Source organism: Phocoena sinus, chromosome 10 (genome assembly GCF_008692025.1).
Source record: "Phocoena sinus isolate mPhoSin1 chromosome 10, mPhoSin1.pri, whole genome shotgun sequence".
Taxonomy (NCBI): Eukaryota; Metazoa; Chordata; class Mammalia; order Artiodactyla; family Phocoenidae; genus Phocoena; species Phocoena sinus.
In genome coordinates, this window is record NC_045772.1 from 76337099 (window position 1) to 76348261 (window position 11163).

The 11163-nt window shown below is 43.6% G+C and overlaps 1 protein-coding gene across 5 annotated transcripts in view; it reads right to left on the bottom strand.

Annotated features, from left to right (window-relative positions):
* The window catches only part of FGD4 (FYVE, RhoGEF and PH domain containing 4), a 211515-nt gene extending 201633 nt beyond the window's left edge, over positions 1-9882 (bottom strand). For 3 of the 5 annotated variants that reach the window (XM_032644475.1, XM_032644474.1, XM_032644473.1), the window contains exon 1: positions 9241-9882. In XM_032644475.1, the coding sequence (XP_032500366.1) occupies positions 9241-9517 (277 nt within the window). In that variant the 5' untranslated portion in view covers positions 9518-9882. Of the gene's footprint in view, positions 1-8988; positions 9066-9240 lie in introns of those variants that run through there. The other 2 variants (XM_032644476.1, XM_032644482.1) reach the window with 2 other exon arrangements.
* Between the last annotated feature and the right edge of the window lie 1281 nt (positions 9883-11163).

Sequence of the window (11163 nt, forward strand, 5' to 3'; positions counted from 1 at the left end):
TGACTTTTCACCTCCTAAACATACTCACTAGCATATATTTTAAAAATACAAATAACATATGGTAAAGTCATGGCACTTTTAAAGGCTACTTATTAACATGTGTCCTAACACAAAATTCTGCCAGGGGCCCCAGTGAACAACCCAGCCTTGCAGAGCAGACCAGATACCTGTCTGCAGCAAGGCTTCACTGCGGCTCGGTGCAGTCCCCAGAACGGAAGCAGCTCCCTGGTTTCTGCAGATGCAGCAGTTGGTGAAGTTGACAGTTTAATTCCAGTGAGTGGGTATGTGTATGAGAGGGGCACAGCAGTTGGGTTTGTATTCACTCTATTCCTGCATAAGTGAGGCAATAATACAAAACAGATTATGGGCTCTAAGAGTACTTACTGGTGCTAATGTCCACCCACTATTAACTGCATTCCAAGGACAGATGACTAATTCTGGACAATGCTCTACAAACAATGCCAAATTTATTCCTGAAAACACACACACACACACACACACACACACCTCCTAAAGCATGAGTAATGCATGATTATTCTAGGTTTAATATTGAATAGTTCAAATAAGATTAAATGTTTATATGAATTTTGAAAGGTCCATTTCTATACTGAAGGGTTACTGGTAAAGGTTTAACCAAAGTCACTAAAGTGTATATAGAGTACTCCATTATAAACATCAATAACAGGCAGTTAGGAGCCATAGAAAGCTTTGACCATGGGAAGGAGATGAACAATACCCAGATTTAAGAAAATTAATTGGGGGAGGGGGGCGATGTAACGTGGATAGCTGGTGGGAGAAGTGCCCTGAAATAAGACAAAGGCCACCATCATGAAATGAAGAAGAATCAATAACAACTGGGTGGCTAACTCGGTAGCAAGTAGATAAGAGGGAAGAGCAGATTTAAAATAAACTTTGAAGTCTAACAAAAGCAAGGTTAATAATTCCTCCAAGAAAGTCAGGAGGATGGGCTAGATTGCAGCAGAAAAAGGAGCTGCAATTTGGTGCCCTTAGGACATTTACATTTATTCAGCAGTAAAGAGAAAGAAGCCCAGAGGGTGGATGACACCACCAAGTAAGAGGTGGCAGGAAATAATGGGAATGCTGGAGGAGAGAAAGGAGAAAAATGACCTAGTCAAAGGAATAAACTTGGAGATCCAGTTGAAGTATGAAAATCAGGACCAAGGAAAGAGCTTTAAAAAGAAGCAAATACGGGAATTCCCTGGCGGTCCAGTGGTTAGGACTCTGCCCTTTCACTGCCAACATCGCGGGTTCGACCCCTGGTTGGGGAACTAAGATCCCACAAGTCACGTGGCATGGCCAAAAAAAGAAGGAAATACCACCCAGAAATTATGAATAAGGACCACAGAATTCCCTGGCGGTCCAGTGGTTAGGACTCGGCGCTTTCACTGGTCAGGGAAGCCTCGCCGCACGGCCAAAAACAAAAAAAACAATAAGGACTACAAACAGGCTACTGGATGATACGTAGGAATTCACTGCTGACTTAGAACACTGATCAAGTTTAGAACAGAAGCCAGCCTAGACCAAGAAAAGGAAGTAAGGAGAAGGATGGGATGAGGGGATGAAGAAGCGGAGGCAGCAATGGAAATATATGTAGCAGTTTAAGGAAGAAAGCTCCAGAGAATATCAAAGTTTAAAGTCTTGCAAGACCTCATTTGGAGAGAAGTGGAGGTGTAGGACAAGGAGCCTATGAAATGAGGAGTGGATTCATCCTCCAGATTAGGAAAGAAAGAAAGGGCAGCAATAAAGGACACTAAGAAACCAAGACTGAAATGAAAGGTCACTTGTGTTCACGTCAGATACTCCAGTCGTATATAAATTGTCTATCAGCATAAATTAAAGTCTACTTCAACTTAACAGGTTAAGTCGAGAAAAAAGGACCAAGCAAAATAGTATACCAAATGTAAAAAATACAATTAGAAACCAACCAGAAATGGGCAAAAAGTTTGCTAAAAATACAGAGGGCCAATATGATGTGTTAGTTGAGGGACAATCTATATCATTCTTTGCCTTGCACCTAAAAAATATTGGTTGTCTGGGCTCAGGACCAAAGGTGGGGTTTACCCTAGCTTGGAAATGCACAGTAGTTGATGAAGTTGGTTGCACATCAGAATCATCTGGGGCTCTTGTCAAAAATACAGCTAACCCTACCCCCTGGAGATTCTGACTCATTCTATCTAAGGTACTGCTGGTTTTTAATTACCACTCCAAGTAATTCTGATGCAGTTGGTAGGATGGCATTTGGAAACCAAGCTGATTATCAGAATTATCTGATATACTTTTAAAAAATACAGATTCATGAGCTTGTGTCTAAACCTACTGAATCTCACACACAATACTCACATCCATAAAAGTAAATGCATTATGCTTAAATCCTTTTTCAATCAACTTTCCAGCAAATGCATGTAGAAAAGAATTTTCAGGCAAACCTTGGAGATACTGCGGTTCAGTTCCAGGTCACTGCACTAAAGTGAATATTGTAATAAAGCAAGTCACAATTTTTTGGTTTTCCAGTACATAAAAACTATGCCTACAGTACACTATAGTCTATTAAGTGTGCAACAGTATTACATTTCCAAACACTGTACATACCTTACTTTAAAAATACGTTATTGGACTTCCCTGGTGGTGCAGTGGTTAAGAATCTGCCTGCCAATGCAGGGGACACGGGTTCGAGCCCTGGTCCGGGAAGATCCCACATGCTGTGGAGCAACTAAGCCCATGCGCCACAACTACTGAGACTGCACTCTAGAGCTCGTGAGCCACAACTGCTGAAGCCCACTCGCCTGAGCCCACGTGCCCCAACTATTGAGCCCATGCACCACAACTACTGAAGTCCGTGTGCTCTAGGGCCCGCGTGATGCAACTACTGAGCCCGCATGCTGCAACTACTGAAGCCCATGCACCTAGAGCCTGCGCTCCACAACGAGAAGCCACCACAATGAGAAGCCTGCGCACCGCAGCAAAGAGTAGCCCCCGCTCACTGCAACTAGAGAAAGCCAGCACGGAGCAACAAAGACCCAACGCAGCTAAAAAATAAATAAAAAATTTAAAAATACTTTATTTCTAAAAAATGCTAACCATCATCTGAGCCTTCAGCAAGTCGTAATCATTTTGCAAGGTGGAGGGTCTTGCCTCGATGCTGATGGCTTCTGACTGATCAGGGTGAGGCTGGAGTGCCTGTGACAATTTCTTAAAGATAAGACAATGAAGTTTGCTAACTTCAATTGACTCTTCCTTTCATAAACGATTTCTCCGTAGCATGCAATGCTGTTTGATAGCATTTTACCCACAGTGGAACGTCTTTCAAAATTGGAGTCAATCTCAAACCCTACCACTGCTTTATCAACTCAGTCTATGTATTGATCATATTCTAACTCTTTGTTGTCATTTCAACAATCCTCACAGCATCTTCACTGGGAATAGAGTCCATCTCAAGAAACCAGTTTCTTTAGTCATCCGTAAGAAGTGATTCTTCATCCATTCAAGTTTTACTATGAGACTGCAGCAACTCAGTCACATCTCCAGGCACAATTTCCACTCTAATTCTCTTGTTACCTCCACTGAAGACTTGAACCCCTCAAAGTCATCCATGAGCGCTGGAATCAAAGTTCTCCCAAATTGCTGTGAATGTTGGTATTCTGACCTCTTCTCATGAATCACAAATGTTCTTAATGGCATCTAAAATGGTGAATCCCTTCCAGAAGATTTTCAATTGACTTTATCCAGATCCATCAGAGGAATCACTATCTATGATAGCCTTATAAAATGCATTTCTTAAATAATAAGACTTGAAAGTTGACACGACTCCTTGGGGAATTCCCTGGTGGTCCCGTGGTTAGGACTCTGCACTTTCACTGCTGAGGGCGCAGGTTCAATCCCTGGTCGGGGAACTAAGATCCCACAAGCCACACTGCACAGCCAATTAATTAAATTAAATTAATTAATTTAAAAAGAAGAAGAAATGACTCCTTGATCCATGGGCTGCAGAATGGATGTTGTGGCAGCAGGCATGAAAACATTAATCTGGTTGTACATCTCCATCAGAGCTCTTGCGTGACCAGGTGCATTGTCAATGAGCAGTGATATTTTGAAAGGAATATTTTTTTTGGAGCAGTAGGGCTTAAAATATTCAGTAAACCATGTTGTAAACAAACGTACTGTCACCAGGCTCTGTTGTTCCATTTACAGAGCACAGACAGAGTAGATTTAGCATAATTCTAAAGGGCCTTAGGATTTACAGAATGGTAAATGAGCACTGGCTTCAACTTCAAATCACCAGCTGAATTAATCCCTAACAAGAGGGTCACCCTGATTACACCAAGACTGAATCCACGTGCCCTTTAAGTACAGAGGTAATGGCCTTGGGCCAACCCCTAATTCCTACCCCAATAAGTCCAGGTCCTCTTCTCTGTCACCAGTTAGATCCATGACCCTGAGTTTTTCTCAGTAGAGGAAAGGAATGCAAGCAAATAGGTGATTGTGGATTAAAAGTCTCTCAATGTTCCTAGGTTCAAAGTTTACATGGCTATTCATTGAAAGACGACTGACTACTCTTTAAACTGCTCTTGGCCTTCCAAGAAATAAAAAAACTTCCTGGTTCCTGATTCTCTGAAGGACTTTCCTATTTCAAAGTCCATCTTAAGCAGCTTCTAAGAATCACTGATGAAATTAACATCACCATTTTATTATAAATCTTTAGATAAATTGTGTTTAGATCACTGTTTCAAATATAATATGCATTCATTAATGTTACAAACAATATTAGCCCTAACATATATGAAACACATATATGTTATATGGAGGCTTTGCCTCCAAAGCCCTGGGAAACCTTAAGAACTAGTATTATAAGCATATGAGTACTGAAGCCAGAGAGATCTGGTTCAAATCCTATCTCCGAAGCTTAGGCTGGTTGTAGAGCACTGCAACTTGGTTTTTCTTTTTCTCTAAAATGATAATACCATCTATCTTGCAGCGTTGTCATAAGAATAAGTAATATACATACAGTCCTGGTTCAGAATCAGCATCCAATAAACAGTAATTACTCTTATTGGTATAACCCAAATCTTCATCCCTCCTCCTCCAACAAAGGTAAAATTAGTCCTCAAAAAGTGCTCAGGGGGCTTCCCTGGTGGCGCAGTGGTTGGGGGTCTGCCTGCCGATGCAGGGGACACAGGTTTGTGCCCCGAGCCGGGAAGATCCCACATGCCGCGGAGCGGCTGGGCCCGTGAGCCATGGCCGTTGGGCCTGCGCATCCAGAGCCTGTGCTGGGGGGAGGCCACAACAGTGAGAGGCCTGCGTACCGCAAAAAAAAAAAAAAAAAAAAAAAAGTGCTCAGGATATTGGAGTATGTGTTGAAAATCGAGTATTCTAACCATGGTGAGAATTGGAAAAAGGAATTCTACTTACAGAAAGTCTACACAAATAGTGTAAAGAGTCCTTCACCACGAAGCACCCAGATGCTGAATAAATTACAACAGATATACTTTCAAATGTACTGCTGAAATCCTAAGAAAATAAAGGAGATTCCCAAGGACAAAAGAAAAAAAAGAAAAAGAACAATAAACCTAAACTCTAGTGGGGGAACCTAGAGCCCAGGAACTGCAGCTCTTGCAATGGAAGGGGAGACATGGGCCTTGAGCTTGTGAAATGGGAAAGGACTGAACCTGGGACCCATACTGAAGAGGCTACACCTTGGATAAAAGGATGGTGTAGGAAAAATCTGCCTTCCATCCAAGCCAACTGATAAGAAAGTCTGCAGACCTACACTAATCCAAAGTGGAAAAATTAATGACAACAATGCTGATCTCCCCTTAGCAAACCTGAACTAAATTTACACCTTCTTCAAGTCAAAGAAATGCTTGGATAATCAAAGTGGTCATGGGTTGGAACTAGAAACAAACATATTTTATAAAGAAAGGCATCTTCAATAAAGGTCCTTCAGGATTCCCATAAAACGAAGGAATAACTGAGGAAATAAGGTACCTTCAGTGATATTCAATAGACAAACTCTCCCCCCGCCAAGGGTTTCAGATATTCAGACTATAGAAAAAAGGGAAAGGCACAGAAAAAAGCTGGACCCAAAAAAAAAAAAAAAAAAAAACCACACACACATACACAAAGTAACAAAATTTTCATCCTGTGTGTGTATAAAATATCCCTTTAAATGTATGTTCTTACCATAATGGAATTATATGCTTTATGTGATGTGTGGTAAGAGCACTGCCTTTAATGCCAGGCACACTTGAATTTGAATCTAGCTAAACAAGTACCAGTTTACGATTCCAAGCAAGTTAGTAAAACTTTCTGTGCCTCAATTTCTTTAGCTGGAAAATGGGCATAATACTACCTACCTATTAAAATTGTTGTGAAATAAATTCATACACAAATATATCCAGGTGTGTATGTATCACAAAGCACAGTTCTTAGATACAGAAAATGCACTCAATAAACAGTAGCTATTATGAACACCATAGGGGAAGGATTTTCATTCATCCAACAAGTATTTACAGTGTCTCTTATGTGCCAGTCCTAGTGCCAGACATTTTGGGAAACAGAAACGGATAATGACTCCTTGTTATGATTCTAACCTGCATACTTGTTTTGTGCCAGCCATTTATCTATATAATCTTACTTTATTCTCCCCACAATCTTATAAAGTACTGTTATCTCCATTGTCCAGATGAAGAAATTGAGAAATTAAGAGACTTGATTCAATTCATAAAACCGGTAGTATAAGGATTTGAACTTGGGCACTATATGACCCCAAAGCCTATGTCTTAATTTAATTACCTCACCTAGACGAGGACACTGCCATTCAGATATATATGGAGGATGTGGTTGGTAGACATTTTTCTTTGTCTTTCCCTTTCTTTCCTTTTTTTTTTTTTTTTTTTGAGAAAAAGCAAAGAACTCTAAAAATAACGGATTTCACAGTCATGGAATATAACACAACACCACTAAACTGAATTCTTAGTTTTTGTTCCTTCTTCAAGAGGGAAAGTAACACTTCGATTATGAGTAACATCCACTATACATGTAATGGGTCTAAATGTTGTAGTTTCCATATATAAATACTTTTCTAGGTACTACAGAGTAAATTGGCACTTCTTGGGAATTTAAACCTGGTTTACTTTTTGATGAAGGGAGGATCCTACTTATATAATGATAAACAGTTGGATGAAACTTAATAGGCAGGCAGATTAGATTCAAAGAAGGAAGCAATTTCTAAAATGTTTTTACCTCACCAAATTGAATGGGGTGTGGTCACTCAATAGTGTCAGACTACTTTTCAAAACATTAGGTCACTCTCCAACAGATACTATAGATTACATCATGGTAAAGAGGAATAATCATACCTAGGAAGATTGAGTAATTAATTTTCAACCCTGAAAATAATGGCAACAAGAACTTTGAGTTCCTTTAAACAATACTGAGACACCCTAACAGATTAGAAAAGTTATTGCTAGGTCCTCCATCTTGTCAAAAACAAAAAAAAGAAAGTGTTCTGGATTTTCTCTGTAGAAAAAAGAGAATAGAAAAGAAAAAAGGACTCTTCCATAAGCACAGCTGCCTTGCAGAAATGATTTATACTGCTCCCTCCTACTTCTAGGAGGCAATTCATCTTTTGCTCACCTACTCAAAGAGTTTGAAACTAAGCATGAGATTTTCAGTAAAATAATGATGTAAAGAAACTGGATCCCTTTACCCTCCAACTGAAAACTGCTGATGATTAAGAAATCGAGTAGGGCTTCCCTGGTGGCGCAGTGGTTGAGAGTCCGCCCGCCGATGCAGGGGACATGGGTTCGTGCCCTGGTCTGGGAAGATCCCACATGCCGCAGAGCGGCTGGGCCCGTGGGCCATGGCCGCTGAGCCTGCGCATCCGGAGCCTGTGCTCCGCAATGGGAGAGGCCACAACAGTGAGAGGCCCGCGTACCACAAAAAAATAAAAAAGAAAGAAATCAAGTAGCTCAAACAATTAAAAAATTCGTAAATAAGTAACTTCAAAACAAAGTAATGAATTTTCACTTAAAAGGAAGAAAACACCCCTCTACTCATTTTAGAGTGAATCTGGGAAGAGATTTTAGAGATTATTTCACCAGAGTCTTCATTTCGAAGATGAGGAAATTGAGACCTAAAGCACTGTGATTCGATTACTTGTTTATATATTTTCTCACATCACTATTTCTGCCCTTACCTAATGTGGCTATAAATTTGTAATTCATCACCCACCATGCTTTTCTGTCCTATGAGTAAATACTACAGCTTCAGAACGGAACAGAAAAAATTTTAAAGCTCCAAGACTTCACAGTTAAACCATCATAACAGCTTTGCTTAATAAGAATAAAATGAGTGTAAGTGAATAAAAGCATTTGTATTTCTGCTACTCAAATAAGGTTTCTGCCTCATAACTGGTCTATACACAAGCCACCTCTGCTTATGGCACAATAGGAGCTCAAAAGCCATGGGTGAAAGAAAAGTTTTGCAATTCAAGAAAAAAAATCCCTAATGTGTTCTACGTAGCTTCAAGCCCGCCTAGGGAGAACAGAATGCCTTTAAAGAGCGAAGAAGTTGTGGGCTGCAACAGATCATTTTGAGGATTTCTTCCAAGACTAAGAGTCGATGGAGAATTCAGAATTCAAAATACCGCATTGCTGATATCTTAATTTATCAATACAAAACCACAACAAAAACTGAATTTCTTGAGAGTAGGAACATGTTTCCTTCTGAGAGACCTACAGCTTTTCATACTCAAGCGTCTTTTTCAAAAGGGAAAACCGGAGCACTCAGGATTGCTGGTCCGAGGTCACTCAACAGGTAGGCGGCCGGACCAGGACGAACATCGGCCTCCCGCATTTATTGTACTAGTCCTTCACAAGGTCTGCCGAAAGCAACTTAGCGAAAAACCTTAAACTTCAGTATCTAGAAAACTGGTTATTAATTCCTAATCAAACTTAAAAAAAGAGTTACCCTTTACTTCCGGAATTCCCTGGTAAGTGACCTCCAGGACTGATAAGTTCAGCCTCAGGCGCGCTCCCGCCAAGGACCTTTGGGGGAAGGGACAAAATAGGTAAAGTGGGTGGGCGGCCCGGCGCAGCCCTCTGGGAGGGTTTCCGAACTGGCTCACACCGCTGCGGTGGACGGGGCGCACCTGCAGGGCGCTCGGCGGTCCATCAACTGCGACAACACCCCCGCCCACCCCTTACCTCCCGAGGCGCTTACCTGGGGCGTCTGCGGGGGCCTGGCCCCTGAACGTGGCCGTCTCGGCCCATTCCAGGTGCGACGAGGGCCGACTCCACGGCCGGGGGGTCCCAGGCGGCAGGTAGGAGGGGTTGGACTTCCGCCGGATCGCCACCCGTCTGAAGTTGTAGTCGCCCTCGCCGCTCATTTTGCTGCGTTCGCTCGCGACTCGGCACCCTCGCCCGCCCTCGTCCGGCCGCAAGCGCGCGCTCGGCGGGTTCCTGAGGGGCGACCGGACCCCCGGGGGCGTCGTTTGCATGCCCAGGCTCGGCGCGACTCGACAACTTCGGGGCTGCTCAGCGCCGGCGCCCTTCTGCTCCGGCGTCTCCTCTGCAAGTGCTTCCTCGTCCCTTCCTCCCGGGACTCCCAGGGCCGCGCAGTGAGTTTGGCTCCGACTCCCTGTGCGGCAGCCGCCACGCCCGGTCTCTGCGGCTCGCGCTCTCACCTGACGCCGCCACTGCAGCGGCTGACTTGGGCTACCACCACCCGCTCCTCTCTGGACCAATCGCCAGCCAGCGCCCGAGAGCGCCGAGAGTTCGGCCTGTGGTCGCCGCTGCCGCTACAGCAGCCGCCGCGTCCTGGTCCCGCCAGGGCAGCAGCCTAGCACGCTCGCGCGGGGCCGCCGGGAGCGTGCGCGCGGGGCCGCCGGGAGCGTTCCGGGCAGCTCCTCCCCTCCCCTCTCCCCTCCCCCTCTCCTCCCTCTCTCCTCCCCTCCCCCTCTCCTCTCCTGCCTCTTCCTTCTCTCCTACCCCGCCTCTTCCCTCTCTCCTCTTCCATCCCCAGCGAACCCCGGCTCGCCCTCGCGTCTCGACCGGAGCCACGAGGGCGAGGGCGCTCACCTGCGGACGCATACCTGGGGTGCTCCGAAGGTCAGCCGCGCTCACCTGTGGGCCACGCCCTGGACTCAGGGAGAAAGAAGAGATTACAGCTACTCCGGACTCTGTACAGGGCCTGCCATTCTCGCAGAGCCACACGGCAAGGGTAACACGTATGTCTCAAGCTGCTTCTGAGCCCTTGATAACGATCTTACCAGTGAAGTATTTCAGATAAAGAAACCGAGGTGCGGAACCTACACAGAGTCACACAGTACTGCAGAGCTAGAATGCTTACCCAAGACTCTGCCCCAAAGTCTGTCCTTATCTCACTGAACTAAAAAATCTTGTCAGGAGCTTCGAGCCAGAGAAAGATGAAGAGGTGCGTGGAAGTAAAAGAGAAGGTGGAGCTGACCGTCCACAGGTTTCCTGCAGAGCATCACCACGAACACTTTAGGGACTTCATTAGTAATGCACTTTAGAGTCCTTTAATTTGTCAAGTCTTTTTTTTTTTAACTTCATCTAAATACTAAGTTGAAAAAATTTTAAACTGGTTTGCTCACCTGCATTTTAAAACTCATTACTCTAATAATGAATAGGCTGTGTTCCAAAACCACAGAGGTAGGAGGGGAAAGAGCAGCGTTCCGAGTATACCAGCTGAAGCAGAAAGAATTCCCCAGCCATCACTCCCACCTTAGAAGCCACCCCACATTTTTTCAGATGGACTTTCATCCAGGTAACTTCTTCTCCAGCTCCCTGAAGTGTATCCCATAACCCAGTCCTCAAGAAACCTTTCAGAAGGCAGTTCAACTGTCTCAGTCTCCTTGGCTGTTACTCCAATAAATGTACGCCTTAGGAGAAGGAACTACCCCCATAATTTCTAATGCATCCATTCAGACCTTGTTAAAAGAAGCTTTTGCTCCCTTTGAATTTCTTATCCCTGTATCACTATATTGTACCTAATTACTGTTTCTCTGTAATTGTGGTGTTATCTACTATGCTATATAGTATCAAATAATTTAAACAAGTGGTTTCAAATATAAATTAATAATGAAAGGGCTTTTACCTCCATATGCATAAGATAACTATAATT